We start from the raw sequence: 15810 nt of genomic DNA, 5'->3' as shown, positions 1-15810 counted from the left end.
GGACCTGCAAGGGAGTCTAGTCCAATTCTGCATTTTGCAGAGTGCCAGAGAAGAAAAACGACCTGAGTGAGGTCACATAGGTATTAAGGAGCACAACTGAGATTCGAACCCGAGTCCTTTCACTGCAAGACCACACCACAGAGTCCTCTGCTTAGAGTAGCTATTGAGGCTTCTAGAAGGAATTAAGTCACAGACTGAGGACCCAGGGGAGGCTCCCAGATGGGAATGCTGAGGGGCTGTCAGTCCACATGCACTTAGTAAGCTCCTATTGTGTGTCAGTCCACATGCACATAGTAAGCTCCTATTGTATGCCTGAGCACTGGTGATACAAGGAAGAGTAAAAACAATTTTATATGCTAGTGGGGGAGACAAGTATCTAACTAGGTCTGTACAAGATGCAGCCAATGTAAATGGAAGGCAATCTCAGAGAGAGTGGACTGGCCCATGGTGGGATAGGCAAGGTCTCACCTGGTCCCCACTTTCTGCAGCGGATGAGTATGGGCCCCAGCTGCACGAGGAGAAATCCACAGTTTGGATACTGACTCGGTCTCTCACCCCCCTGGACTACCAGACATGGAAGCGGAAACCCTACTACTGGAAGTTTGTTAAAGCCTTCAAGGTACTTGCTGTGGGTGGGGGAGAGGTGGTTTGTAGAGATGGGGTGGGTGGGTGGGTTTCCTGGCAGTTCTTTCCAGTATCTAGTGTGAGGGGGAGGGAATGATGATTATCTTGTGATTACACAGGACTTTGAGGGTTTTCCCAGCATTTTCTTTGTGATAACCACGGGAGGGAGTCAGTGAGCATTAGCATTTATTTAGCTCCTACTGTGTGTCCAGGCACCATGCTAAGCACTGGAGAGACAAAGAAAGGCAAAAAAGACAGGCCCTGCCCTAAAGGAACTCACAGTCTAATAACACGCAAATGCCTGTGTACGAACAAGATGAAGACCAGAGAAATTGCTATCTGCCCGTTGTCCAGATGGGATAACTGAGGCTCAGAAAGATTTGTCTAGGGTCCCACACACATCTGTAGGTTCACTACTTTACACACGGTAGTATGTCTGTAAATATTTATTGTTGTTCATGTCCGATTCTTTGTGACCCTGTTTGGGGTTTTCTTGACAAAGATACTGGAGTGGTTTGCCATTTCCTTCTTCAGCTCATTTGACAGATGAGGAAACTGAGGCAAATAGCGTTAAGTGACTTGTCCAAGGTCCTATATCTAGTAAATGTCTGAAGCAGGATTTGAACTCGGGTCTTCCTGATTCCAGGTCCAGAGGTCTATCCACTGTGCTACCCAGCTGCCTGAATTGATTTATGGCTACAAGAGAGGGAATCTAAGGGTACTTGGGGCCTGGTTTTGGGTGTCTTTGGGTGTACCATACCATGCTGTATGGGGAAAAAAACCCCTCTGGATTTAGAGCTTTGGGTCCTGGTTCAAATCCCAGCCCTGCTGTTGAGTATGTGACTTAGCAGGTTGCTTTGCTTCTCAGTTTCCTCATCTGTAAAGTGGGAGAGTTGGAGTGGATGCCCTCCAGTCTTGGTTTAAATTTTTTTTTAAACATTATTTATTTTTAACATCCTTTATAAAAATTTTGAGTTCCAAATTCCCTCCCTCCTTCCTATTCTTCTAGCCATTGAGAAAGCAAGAAATGACGTCAATTATACAGGTGAAATCACGCAAAGCCTATTTCCTTCTTATCTATGTTGGAAAAAAATAATGGCAAGAAGAAGAAAAAAAATGAAAAAACTCTGTTTCAGTCTGACGCCGAATCCATCCGCTATCTCGGGAGAAGGGCAGAGTTTCATCATGAGGCCTTCGGACTTGTGGACCATAATATCGGATGGCCTATGGTGTTAACTAGCCCTGTGGTCCATTGATGTGTGCAAAATGATAATAATGACTAATACTAGCATTTGTAGAGCATTTTAACATTTGAGTGTGCCTTTATATATCTCCTTGATTCTCATGACAAACCCTAGGAGGCAGCTCCTGTTATTATCTCCAGTGCCTAGCACAATGGCTGACACATAATAAGTGCTTAATAAATGCTTGATGACTGACACAGATGGTGCTTAATAAATGCTTGATGACTGACTGACATACAGCAGCTGCTTAATAGATGCTGGGGCGGGGGAAGGTTGCTTTCATTGTTATCTCAAGCCTAAAATCTGTCTCTTTGCAGTTTCTACCCACTGTTTTTTAGTACTGCTCTCTGGGGTCAAGAGGGAGGCTAGGAAGGAGGAATGGACTGATGATTTCAGTGGGATAGGAAGCTCTCAGTTCTAGCAGGTCAGCACCTGCTCTGCCACCTTCCGATCTAGGGGAGCCCTGAGAGCTTAAGGGGCTCACCTAGGGTCACACGGCCAGAATTTGTCAGAGGTGGGATTTGAACCTAGGTCTTTGAGGCCAGCTTGCTAGTCATTATGCATGCTGGGCATTCTCTTAGTCCAGTTGAATAATTCTAATTCAGCTCTTGAGGGCACCTCTCTTGTTCCACCCCCTTCCCGCAAATCCCCTTTTCCTCAGTCACTCAGCCCTCAACAGGCATCTGTTAAGTGCCTACTATGTGCTAGGCACTGTGCTAAGTTCTGGGGGCATAAAGAAAGGCAAAAACACAGACCATATGCAAATAATTATGCACATACAAGGTATATGGAGTGTAAATGGAAAGGCTTCTCAGTGGGAAGGCACTAGCAGTGAGGAGGACCCTGGACAGCCTGGTGAAGGGGTTTGAGCTGAGCCTTGAAGGAAGCTAGGCCTAGGGCGGGTGGCTGCATCTCCAAGGCTTTCACCTGATCCCCATTCATTATGAGCACCAGCCCCATCACCGTCCCGGCTGCGCTCCTGCCTCCAGCCTCCAGCTGGTCAAGATCTTCCCTAACCCAAGCAGCCCAGAACCGACCCAGATGTGGGCTGAGCAGGACAGAGGCCCGTGTGAATATCGCCTCCCTGCTCCCACATGCTGGGCAATCCTCCTTCCCTTTCCTTGGCTCTTAGCTCTAGCAGTGACCTGCCCTGCCTTTGTTTTCTGACCTGTCTTTGTATCCCGGGGCCAGATGCCGGTGGAGTTTCTGATGCTGCTCACGGTGCCTCTTGTGGACCTGGACAGGGACGATCGGAACTGGAAACGGCCCCTCAACTGCCTCCATCTGCTGATCAGCCCTGTGGTCTGTGTCATGACTCTGCAGTCTGGAGTCTGTGAGTGCCCCCGAACCACTGGTGCACCTTCCTCTGTCCCAATGGGGCTGCTGTGCTGAACTGCTATAATGATGATGAAGGAACACTAACAGTGATAATGATAATAACTAACATAATACAAATGCTTTATATACGTTGTCTCCTTTAATCATGAAGGTGAGCACAGGGTGTACATACAGTAGGTGCTTAATGTATGCTTATTGCATTAATGTTCCAAGACCAGGTTTCTGGCAGAGACCTTGGTCATAGGAGGAAGTTGAGTGAGAAGGGGGCCTTTCAGGATCTCTTGGTTCATCCCTCCACCTCCAGTTAGGATTACATTCCAACCATCCCATGAAAACACCAGTCTTCAGAAAGTAGAGCCCTTCTCTGGTTCTCTCCGAGGGAGATTCTGTCCCATATAATCTGGTGTCTCTTAGTGGTTGCAGTTGGGAATCCTTTCTGGACTCCTAACTTTTATTTGATTCTACAAGCATTTTTGTGTTATTTTTAAATTTTAAAATTGAAAGAACATTTTTTTTTGTGAGGCAGTTGGGGTTAAGTGACTTACCCAGAGCCATACAGCTAGTAGGTGTCTGGGGCTGCATTTGAACTCAGATCCTCCTGACTCCAGGGCTGGTGCTCTATCCACTGCTCCACCTTGCTGTCACCACAAGTATTTTAGAAGTACCTCCTATGGACACGGTGGTGTGGTGTAGTGGTTAGAGAGCTGCCCTGAGAGTCAGGAAAAGGCATTGTAAAGAGTGAACAGGTTGACCTTGGAGTTGGGAGACCTGGGTTTAAATCTTGTCTCAGCCAACTGTGAGTTTTGTGATCCTCGGCAAGGAAGATGCTTGGACTGGAGAGAGGAAAGACTGGAGTCTGGGAGACCTGTTTGGGGACTTTTATGAGTCTGTGGAAAGACCCTGGGATTGGAGTCAAAGGATCTGGGTGTGAATCCCAGTTCTCCCACTTATTGCCTGTGTGACCCTTCTTAAGTCTATGTCTACTCAGGTTTTCTTTCCTTCTGTCTTATTACTTAATTAAATATATTTATTTATCTATTTTTAGTTTTCAACATTCACTTTTATAAGATTTTGAGTTCTAAATTTTTACCTGCTCCCTCCCCAAGACAGCATGCAGTCTGATATAGGCTATGTATGTACAATCATATTAAACATATTTCCAAGACATCTCCAAAAGTCTTATGATAGAAAATATTATCCACATCCAGAGAAAGAACTATGGAATTTGAATGCCGATTGAAGCACACTGTTTGCTCTTTTTTTTCTTCTGTTTTGTTTTGTTTCTTTTTTTCTTATGGTTCCTCCTATTGGTTCTGATTCTTCTTTACGACATGAATAATGTGAAAATATGTTTAATAGGAATGTTTATGTAGAGCCTATATCACATAGTGCGCCACCTTGGGAAGGGAAGTGGGGAGGAAGGGGGAGAATATTTAAAACTCAAAAGCTTATGGAAGTGAATGGTGAAAAATAAAAATAAATTTTAAAAAATGTAAAAAAAAGTATATTTCCATATTAGTCGTGTTGTGAAAGAAGAATCAGAATAAAAGGGGGAAACCATGAGGTTTTCTCCTCTTTAAAATGAGAGGGTTGGATTGAATGACCTCCAAGGTCCCTTCTGGGGCTAGGTCTATAAGCCTATGATAAGACCTGCCTGTGTGACCCTAGACCAGTCACTTACCCATCAGTGCCTCAGGCAGCTCTCTGAGACTCTTCAGTTGTAGAACAGCTATTGATCTGCACTGGTGGAGAGAGTTTGCTCACCAGAAGTTCCCTATACCAATTAAATCGCAAGTCCGGACCCAAAAAAAAGGGCTAAGTCCTGGGGGTACAAAGATGGAAATGAGGTAGACCCTCCCCTCCAAGAGCTCTGGCCGATAATAGGAACATAGATAAGTACAATAGAAGGCAGGAATTGGTATGAAAAAACAGCACTAGATGATCAATCCACAAACATATTTAAGCCAAGAGGGATACCAAGGCCCTCAGTGGGTTTACATTCTAATGGTAAGGGGAGAAAAACAAGCATTTAGTGATTGATTGATTGATTGATTGGCTAGGCAGTGGGGTTAAGTGACTTGCCCAGGGTCACACAGCTAGTAAGTGTTACGTGTCTGAGGGCGCATTTGAACTCAGGTCCTCCTGAATCCAAGGCCAGTGCTCTATCTACTGTGCCACCTACCTGTCCCAAAACAAACATTTATTAAGTACCTACTATGTGCCAGGCGCTATCCAAAGTGCTTTATAAATATTATCTCATTTGATCCTGGAGGTAGGTGCTAATAATAATAATAATAATTATAATAATGCCTTATATTTTTATTTGTTGCTGCTCAGTTGTTTCAGTCATGTCCAACTCTTCATGACTTCATTTGGGTTTTTTTCTTGGCTAAGACATTAGAGCAGTTTGTCAGCTCCTTCTCCAAGTCATTTGACAGATGAGGAAACTGAGGCAAACAGGGTTAAGTGACTTGCCCAGGGTCATACAGCTAGTAAGTGTGTGAGGCTGGATTTGAACTCAAGCGTTCTTGACTCTAGGCTCAAGGTTCTAACTCCTGCACTGTTTAGTTGCTCTGTATATTTTTACAACACCTGCTATGTGCCAGGCACTGTGCTAAGCACTTTACAGTTATTATCTCATTTAATCCTTGCAATATCCCTAGGAGGTAGGTGCTGTTATTATGCCCATTTTAGAGTTGAAGAAACTGAGTCTGACAGACATTAAATGACTTGCCAGGTTCTCATAGCCAGTACGCATCTGATGCTGGATTTGAAGTCGGGTCCTCCAGCCCCAGTTAGCTGCCCCAAGGTAGGAAAGGCATACCAAGTTATGGACCAAATGAAGATGGATGGTAATCTCATCAGGGAAGGGCCTAGCAGCTGGCAAGACCAAAAGGGGAAGGTGGATTTATATTTGAAGGAAACCAGAGGGAAAGGTGAAAAGGGAACATGTTCCTGGCAAAGGTGTGGAGATGGGAGAGGGTGAGTTCAATGAGGAAGAGCAAGCAGGCTGGTGTGGCAGTATGGCTGGTACCGTACTACGTATCAGTACTGTGGCTGGGATAGAGGGAGGGGGAGCAACGTGTGAGAAGGTGGGAAAGGTGGGAAGACCCAGGTTATGAAGAGCTGCAGATGACAAGCTTTCTGTTTGATCCGGGGGGTAATAGGGAGCCACTGGGGTATATAGACTCCTGTGGAAGAGGGAGGAGCAGTGTCATGGTCAGCCCTACGTTGTGTGTCACCTGTGTAGAGGGAGGTTGGGCTGGAGAAGAGCAGGAGGAGGCAGGGTGGCCTGTGAGGAGACTGTGGTGGTGATGTGGATAGAGCCCTGGATTTGGAGTCTAAAGACTTGGGTTTGAATCGCTTCCTACCTGTGTCATCGTGGGCAGCTCAGTTCTGTTCTCTGAGTCTCCGTTTCTTCCTCTCTGAACCTGCTGACCCGCCACGATCCCTTCTTTCTGTCTCTCAATCTAGGATCTTAGCCCCAGAGGTAGAGTGAGAGTCCTTACCCTCAGGGGGCTTACATTCTGTGCTGCTGGTTATAAACTGGGTGGCCTTGGGCAGATCGATCCTCCTGGGTGTCTGTGCCTCAGTGCCACCATCTGAAAAAGGGCAGGTGAGCTCAGATGTTCCTTCGATGCCCTGGGACTGCCCCAGGAGGATTTCTCGGATCTGAAGTTGGAGGGGCAGCCCCAGTGTGGGACAGAGCTGGGCCCCAGCCCCATGCAGGCCCAAGTGGTTTTCCTTTTTGTCATTTAAGTGCCTCCCCCTCAGAGGGCTCTTCTAAAGGAGGAGCCTGCAGGGGGTCGACTTGGTGAGCCCCCAGGTCAGAGGCTTCCAGGCCTCTTTCCCAGCTCCCCGGCCCCATCACCTCCTGCCTGGATGAGCTTCACAGACTCTTCTTCCCTCTTTGATTCCATCCTGCCACAGACTCCCAAGTTGCCCCACCCCTGCTCTGAAGCCCTCAATAGCTCCCCATTGCCTAGGGCAGAGGTTCTTAGCCTTTTTGTGAGTCGGTCTGGGCCCCTTCTCAGGATAATCACCTTAAATAATCAAAGGAGGTGCTCAATTTCAGCTAGTGGTTGCTCTGTAGACATTGCCTGAGCTCAGGCAGTGCAGGTGGAGGCTCAGGGAATGACGTCCTCTCCAGACTGGAAGCCTGGTGACATGGCTCAGTGGACAGAGCCTCGAGCCTGGAGTCAGGGAGACCTGAGTTCAAACGTGACCTCAGACGCTGCCTAGCTGTGTGACCCTAGGCAAGTCACTTAACCACCACTTGCCTCAGTTTCCCCATCTGTAAAATGGGGATCACAATAGCACCCACCTCACCAGGTTGTTGTGAGAATCACATGAATACTTGTGAAGTGTTTAGCACAGTGCCTGGCACATAGTAGGTGCTTAATAAATGTTCCCTCCCAGCACAGTGCCTGGCATATAGTAGGTGCTTAATAAATGCTTGTTACCTTCCATCATGGTGCCTGAGATACAGTAAGTGTTCAATAAATGCTTGTTCCCTCCTAGCACAGTGCTTGGCATACAGTAGGTATTTAATAAATGCTTATTTCCTCCTGGCACATAATAGCTGCTTAATAAATGCTTATTCCCTCCCAGTATAGTGCCTGGCACACTAGTAGGTACTTAATTAATACTTGTTGAATTGATTGATTGGAAGCCAGGTCCCTCCTGATTCTTAAGCCCAGCTCTGTACTCACTCACTCTGCCATCACTAAAGCCAGACCATAAAGTGTTTATATTGTTTACAGGTGCAGGATGAGGGTGTTTTCAGAATTGGGGTGAGAGGCATGTGGGCCCAGGACTGGTTTGTAATTGAGTTGGGGGGAGAGGGAGGGGTCAGATTATAGATTAGCAGGGGGGAGGGGGAGAATCTGTGCCCTGTCCTCCGCTAGCTCTAGGAAGGCTGCCTGGGGGGGAGCTCGCTTTCTTGCTTAGAGGTACCCGCTGCATCTGTCCCATGAGTGCCCTTCTCTCTTCCCTCTCTCTGTAGATGGATTCTATGAGATCCAGGGCATCTTCCCCATCTGGGGGGTCACAGTGCTGGTGGGCACCTTTCTTGCCTCTGTTACCTTCTTCGCTACCTCCAATGACCAGCCTCCCAGGTTTCACTGGGTAAGAAGACCCCTTTCCCCCCGTGCTGGCACCAGCTACTCGGAGTTGAGACCCAGGAAAGTGAAGTGTGTTAAAATGAAATAAAGAAGCCGGCTGTCATACAGACAAGTGATTTATTCTTCAGGGCATGTCACTGCAGGAACAAATCATGCCCAAAGGCTCTCAGTATCACAAAGGACTCCGAACCCTGGTTCCCATATGGTTAATATACATTTGGAGGGAGTGATAAACATGATGTGAGGATTAAGGCCACTTGGGTTCTTCTCAGTAGAGGGGTTGGGAAACATCCAGATGAGAGAGAGGGGCAAGGGAAGTAGTCTTGTGAAGTCACAAAAATCAGCTGACTCATATGGAGTTGACAATTAACAAAATGGTAGATAAAGGCAAAATGGAGTCACTAATGTCATTTTTAATGTAAGAAGTGACTAACAAGCGTTAATTGAGTGCCTACTGTACGCTAGACACTGTGCTTATGTCATGTGACTCTCACAGTGATCCTGGGAGGTAGGTGCTATGATTATCCCCACTTTACAGATGAGAAAACTGATTCAGACAGAGGTTAAGTGACTTTGCCCAAACAGCTATTAAGTGTCAGACTGGATTTGAACTCACTCGGCTTCCTGACTCCAGATCCAGGGCTTTAATTACTGCGCCCCCTAGCCGCCTCACAAAGGTAGTGGATGTGTCTAAAGTCATAGGTGGGGAGCTGGAAGGCGCTCAGAGGGCAATCATTCCAGGGGTCTTCATCTGGGGTCCACGAACTCGTTTTTTAACAAAATATTTTGGTAACTGTATTTCACTACTTGCTTTCCTTTGATATTCATTGAATTTCAATTTATTTTTTGCATTTTAAGACATTATGTCTGAGAAAGAACGTTATATTTCACCAGAGTGTTGCCCGGAGTGGGGTCCAAGGACGCAGAAAAGATTTGAGAAATCCTGATCTGATCTCATTTTACCTCATTTTACAGATGAGGAAACTGAGGCACAGGTGACTTGTCCGAGGTCACAAGGGTAATATATGGCAAAGGGAGATTAGGATTTAGACACAGTTGATCCAGTGTCCTTTCCATCATTCCCCACTGACTTGATCTCATTTGTATACTCTCCCTCTCTGCCTCTCTTCCTTCTGCTTTCCCCCATCTCCTTCCCTTTCTCCATTTTTCACTCTCTCCATTTCCTCCCTTTCCCCTTCCCTTTCTTCCCCTCTCTCTCTCCTTCTCTCTCTCTCTCTCTCCATTTCTCTCTCCCCTTCCTCTCTTCCTCTGTCTCTGTCTCTCTCCTCCATCTCTTTTCTTCCTCCCTCTCTCTCTCCCCCCTTCCTCCCTCTGCCTCTGTCTCTCTCTCTTCCTCCCTCTTTCTCCATCACTCTTCCTTCCCCTCTCCTTCCCTCACTCCTTTCCTCTTCTCTCTGTCTCTCTCTCTCTCCCCCCTACCCCCTTCCTCTGTCTGTCTGTCCCTCTCTCTCTCCCTCTCTCCCTCCCTCCATCGCTCTTCCCTCCCTCCCTCTCCTTCCTCTCTCTCTCTCTCCTCTCTCTCCTCTCTCTCTCTCTCTCTCTCTCTCTCTCTCTCTTCTCTCTCTCTCTCTCTCTCTCTCTCTCTCTCTCTCTCTCCCTCCCTCCCTCTCTCCCTCCCTCCCTCTCTCCCTCCCTCTCTCTCTCTCTCCTCTCTCCCTCCTCTCCCTCCTCTCTCTCTCTCTCTCTCCCTCTCCTTCTCTCCCTCCCTCCCTCTTCTCCTCTCCTCTCTCTCCTCCTCTCTCCCTCCCTCCTCTCCCTCCTCTCTCTCTCTCCCTCTCCTTCTCTCCCTCCCTCCCTTCTCCTCTCCTCTCTCTCTCTCTCTCCTCTCTCCCTCCCTCCTCCCTCTCTCCCTCTCTCCCCTCCTCTCTCTCTCTCTCTCTCTCTCCTCTCTCTCTCTCTCTCTCTCTACCTCTCTCTCTCTCTCTCTCTCTCTCTCTCCCTCCCTTCCTCTCTCCCTCCCTCCCCTCTCTCCCTCCTCCTCTCTCTCTCTCCTCTCCCCTCTCCCTCCTCTCCCTCCTCTCTCTCTCTCTCTCTCCTCTCCTTCTCTCCCTCCCTCCCTCTTCTCCTCTCCTCTCTCTCTCTCCCTCTCCCTCCCTCCCTCTCCCTCCTCTCCTCTCTCTCCTCCCTCCCTCTTCTCCCTCTCTCCCTCCTCTCCTCTCCTCTCTCTCTCTCTCTCTCTCTCTCTCTCTCTCTCTCTCTCTCTCTCTCTCTCTCTCTCTCTCTCTCTCTCTCTCTCCCCCTCCCCTTCCTCTGTCTGTCTGTCTGTCTCTCTCCCTCCCTCCCTCTCTCCCTCCCTCCCTCTCTCCCTCCCTTCCTCCTCTCCTTTCCTCTTCTCTCTCTCTCTCCCTCCCTCCCCACCGCCCCTCCCTCTCCAGGTCTTTGCCTTCCTGGGCTTCTTTGTCAGCGCTCTTTGGATCAGCGCGGCGGCCACAGAAGTGGTGAACGCCCTTCGCACGTTAGGCATCATCTTCCAACTCAGCAACACGGTCCTGGGGCTGACCCTGCTCGCCTGGGGGAACAGTATTGTCGGTAAGGTTGTCTCCATGCAGGCCTGGCTTCGGACAGTTCATGTTCCATTTTCTCTTTTGCTTACTTGTTTGATGGTCTCCATTCTGATTACTTTACATGGCATCGTTTTCTATAAGTCTTTCCTTGTATCAGTTATTTTTCATATTCCCATTTCTTTTTTTCTTTCTTTTTTTTTTTTTTGGTTTTTGCTAAGCAGTGGGGTTAAGTGACTTGCCCAGGGTCACACAGGTAGTGAGTGTTATGTGTCCAAGGCTGGATTTGAACTCAGGTCCTCCTGACTGCAGGGCCAGTGCTTTATCCGCTGTGCCACCTAGCTGCCCCTCATATTCCCACTTCTGAGCTAGCCAGATGCCTCAGTGGATAGAGAGGCAGGCCTGGAGTCAGGAAGATCTGAGTTCAAATCCAGCTTGAGACACCATCTAGTTGTATGACTCTGGGCAAGTCACTTCACCCGGGTTTGCCCTAGTTTCCCCATCTGTAAAATGAAGATAACAACAGCACCCACGTCCAAGCGTGGTTATGAGGATCAAATACGGTATCTGTAATGCACTTAGCATATTCCTGGCACACAGCAGGAGCTTAATAAATGCTCATTCTCTTCCCCACCCCCTAAGGGAGGTACATTCCGCTGTGAACCAAGGTTGGCCTCTTTAATTATGCAGTGTGATCCCCACTTTAGTTATGCGTTCCCCCCCCCCCCCCCGCTTCCATTACTGTTGTCACTGTGTTTACTGGCACCATGTTTTCTCAAGACAGCAGTGGGTCAGGATCGCCGGGTCTGTCGGGAGAGCAGTGCCCCTCCCCCAGACAGACCACCCTCCAGGCTTGGATTGACCCAGAGAGCAGTGTCCCACCCAAGCACTTGAACCAAGCTTCTCCAACACCGCCAGGGTTGGGAGATGGCTCGTTCCGCGAGATCCTGCTTTTGTACCCACTGATGCACGCTGGTGGGGCTGAGGTCCCTCAGAGGCTTCTCAGATGAAAGAAAGTCCTTGGCTGGGCAGTTAAAGTCCTTCCCAAGGTGGCTCCCACCCCTTTTTCCAGGCTTATTCACTCTTCTCTTCTTCTTCTTCTTCCTGAACTCCTTTTTCTAATCAAACTCAGCCACTCGTCCCTAACTTGACAGTCCAATCTCCCATCTCCAAGCCTTTGCTTCCCACGTTAGAATGCGCTCCTTCCTCACCTTTGTCCTTTAGAGCCCTTGCCTTCCTTCAAGCTTTGGTTCTCTTGCCACTTCTGGGAAGCCTTCTGAGCCAACGTTCCGACAGTCCTTTGTAACCCCAGGTCTCTGAGAATTCTCTCCTAATCTCCTCTTTCCCTCCCCTCAGACTTCAGTATTGCTGTTGGATCTATGCCCCCTCCCGTACTCGGGGCAGCCTGGCATGGTTGTAGCCAGTAAGACCCAGGTTCAAATCTTGCCTCTCCGGTATTTACTAGCTGTGTAGCTAAATAAGTCATATCATTTCTCTGCGCCTCAGTTTCCTCATTTGTAAAGTGATGGCCTCTGAGATCCCTTCCAATTCTAAATCTGTTATCTGATTTGTTAGCACATTTTATTCACTCCACGTGTATGCTTATGTTTACATGTTGTATCCTCCCAGCAGAATGTAGCTCGGGCTTCTTTTTACCCTTCCTTTGGATCTGCAGCACTTAACACAATGCCCAGCTTACAGCAGGTGCTTAATAAATGCTTGTTGACTTGACCAGTCTGGGTGGATGGAGAGCTTGGGTTCATGGCCCTATCTTGAACCATTCTCTCCTCTTCTTGCAGATGTCGTCTCAGATCTCACTCTGGCACAGCAGGGCTACCCGCGGATGGCCTTCTCGGCTTGCTTTGGGGGCATCATCTTCAGTATCCTTTCAGTGTCTGACACCCATCATGCAGTCTCCGTGGTAACAGGCCCGGGGATGGGGATGGGAGGAAGGGAAGGAGACAGCGCCTTGTTCTGCCTTCTGTCTCCTGGATGAACTGACTTACTGCAGACCAAAATCTAGTATCCCAGGAGAGACTCTGAGAAAATCAGATTGGAAATGACTTTTCAGACCCTCCGTTATTATTATTATAATCTTTTTAATTATTGTTAGTAGTAGTAGTAGAAGCAGCAACAGCAGCATTAACAGTAGTAGTAGTAGCAGTAGCAGTAGTAGCAACAGCAGCAGTAGTATTGAAATAGCAGCAGTAGTAGTAGTAGTAGCAGCAGCAGCAGCAGCAGTAATATTAAGAGTAGTAGTAGCAGTAGCAGCAGTAGTAACAGTAGTAGTAGCAACAGCAGCAGCAGTAGCTAGGTGACGAAGGGGATAGAATGCTGGGCCTGAAGTCCGGAAGACTCATGTTCCTGAGTTCAAATCTGGCCTCAGACAGTGTGACCCTGGGCAAGTCACTTAGCCCCGTTTGCCTCAGTTTCCTCACCTGTCAAATGAGCTAGAGAAGGAAATGGCAAACCACTCCCCAAAAAGGCAAAACCCAAATGGGGTCACGAAGAATTGGATGTGACTGAAGCAACAACAAGAGAAAAATGCTTTTTCACTCATTCCTGCACAGACGTAAGGCAAGGGGAGAGGGTGTCCATACAGTGAGGTTTGCCCGGGATCCAGCCCTATCCCCCACCACTGCCCTACCCTCTTGGCCCCTATTTTGGCTCCCACAGTGATTTCACTTGATTCATCGCCTGTCTGAGCTTCAGCCTTCCCCTCTATAAGATGGTAATGATATTCCTTGCCCACCATTTGGAGATTCAAAGACTAGATGAGGTAACTCATGGGAAAGGTCTCTGGAAGAATGCTGTTAAAGCTGGTTGAAGCTTCCAGTGAAGTGCTCATGTTCAAGATTGAAAGCCTATAGTCATCTGGTCCAGGAGCTTAATTAAGCTGAGGCCTAGAGAGAAGTGACTTGTCCAAGGTCATACAGGTAGTAAATGGCAGGGGTGAGATTTGAATCCAGGTCAGAGGATCAGATTTGTAGCTGGAAGGGACCTTAGGGGCTGTCCAGTCCAGCCATGAATTTTATAGGTGAGGAAACTGAGGCTGGGCTGGTTATGTGAATTGCCCGGGGTCACCCAGGTGGTATGTGTCTGAGCCAGGATTAGAACCCTCGTCCCTTGACTCCGAAGACCGTTCTTCCCACGCTTGGATGATGCTGATCTAATGGGATGTAATATTCTAATGGACATTTCTTGGGCCTATTGTATGCACTTAAGACACAAGAACAAAATGCCAAAAATTAATGGCTTTCTGTATTGTGAATTCCTTATTTTGTCCTGAACGTGGCTTCAGATATCCTTGTAGGTGTTGGTCTGGGCTGTGTGCTAGAGGCCTCCAGAAGCCATGTAGATGTAAAGGTAGGTTGTTGGACAGTATGTAAAGAAAGGGTACTGGAACTGGTGTAAAGCAATTGGGAACCACGCCCAAAGGGCTATAAAACCATGCATACCCTTTGACCTAGCAATACCACTGCTAGGTCTGTATCCCAGAAGAGAGAAAAAAAAAAGAAAAAGGAAAAGGACCCACATGCACAAAAATATTCATAGCAGCTCTTTTAGTGGTGACAAAGAATTGGAACCTGAGGGGATGCCCATCAACTGGGGAATAGCTGAACAAGTTGTGGTATATGATTATGATGGAATACTATTGCGCTATAAGAAATGATGAGAAAAAAATTGAAAAAAAGCAAAAAAAAAATGATGAGCAGGATGCTCTTAGAAAAACCTGGAAAGGCCTACCTGAACTGATACAAAGTGGAATGAGCAGAACCAGGAAAACATTGTCTACAGTAACAGCAATGTTGTATGATGATCAACTGTGAATGACTTAGCTATTCTCAGCAATACAGTGATCCAAGACAATCCCAAAAGGCCCATGAGGAATAATGCTATCCATCCCTAGAGAAGGAACTGATGGAGTCTGAATAGATATTGAAGCATACTTTTTTTTTTACTTTATTTTTCTTGGTATGTTTTCTTTTATAACAAGACTAATAGGGAAATAAGTTTTGCATGACTATGGGGGAGGGTAGGAAGGAAAGAGAGAATTTGGAACTCAATTTTAAAAACAAATGTTAAAAATTGTTTTTACATGTCATTGGGGGAAATAAAATACTAAATAATTAAGAAAAAAGGAAGGGTACTGAGGCACATAGAGCCAAACATCCTCCTTCTCATCATAGCTCGTATTTATGTAGCGCCTGCTATGTGCCAGGCACTGTGCTAAGTGCTTTACAATTATCACCTCACCGGATCCTTACAACCACCCTGGGGGGTAGGCTCTATTATTACCCCCATTTTACAGATGGGGATATTGAGGCAGGCAGCGGTAGAGTGACTTGCCCGGGGTTACACAGCTAGGGAGCATCTGAGGCTGGTTTTGAACTCGTATCTGTTGATATCTGCCGCATCACAAATTCACAGATTCTCTGGGTCTGGAGGGATGGACCTCAGAGCCCACCTAACTCAATCTACACCTGAATGAAACTCCTCTCCAAAGGATCACCAACAAGGGGTCACCCAGCATAGGCTTGAAGACCCTCCATGAGAAGTCTTCCCACTCGCCCACACACTTCCCTCTACAGGGATACCCATACCATGGGAGGTGGCTTTGTTTGGGAGGAAGCTACCTTGTCTCTCAGCTCCCTCTGCCCACTGCTCCACCAAACATGCCTCTTCTGCATAGCTACTTGAGAAGATCAGTCATGCCTTCCATCTTCATCCTCATACTCAAGGACAGCTAGGGGGCAGCTTGAGTACTTGACTTGGGGTCAAGAAGACCTGAGTTCAAATCCAGCCTCAGACAGTACCTGTGTGACCCCAGGCAAGTCACTCAGCCTCTCAGTCTCTTCATGGGTCTGTCTCTCAATAGGAAAGTTACTCAACCGGGACCATGTGGCTTTATGTTTCTCCCTACATTCTAGTGGGCTACATACCAAGCCCTGCTTATTA

General features: G+C 47.5%; 1 protein-coding gene across 10 annotated transcripts in view; it reads left to right on the top strand.

The window, feature by feature from the left end:
- The window catches only part of SLC8B1 (solute carrier family 8 member B1), a 31289-nt gene that overhangs the window by 12255 nt on the left and 3224 nt on the right, over positions 1–15810 (top strand). For 4 of the 10 annotated variants that reach the window (XM_078154336.1, XM_078154334.1, XM_078154332.1 and 1 more), the window contains exons 10-15: positions 489–619; positions 3060–3201; positions 8212–8333; positions 10726–10879; positions 12651–12731; positions 14153–14217. In XM_078154336.1, coding sequence (XP_078010462.1) covers positions 489–619; positions 3060–3201; positions 8212–8333; positions 10726–10879; positions 12651–12731; positions 14153–14217 — 695 coding nt within the window. The remainder of the gene's footprint in view (positions 1–488; positions 620–3059; positions 3202–8211; positions 8334–10725; positions 10880–12650; positions 12732–14152; positions 14218–15810) is intronic. The other 6 variants (XM_078154335.1, XM_078154341.1, XM_078154338.1 and 3 more) reach the window with 4 other exon arrangements.

The sequence above is a fragment of the Phascolarctos cinereus genome, unplaced genomic scaffold (genome assembly GCF_003287225.1).
Source record: "Phascolarctos cinereus isolate Bilbo 61053 unplaced genomic scaffold, phaCin_HiC Scaffold_4;HRSCAF=312, whole genome shotgun sequence".
NCBI classification, from domain to species: Eukaryota; Metazoa; Chordata; class Mammalia; order Diprotodontia; family Phascolarctidae; genus Phascolarctos; species Phascolarctos cinereus.
This window is presented reverse-complemented; position numbering and strand designations above follow the sequence as displayed.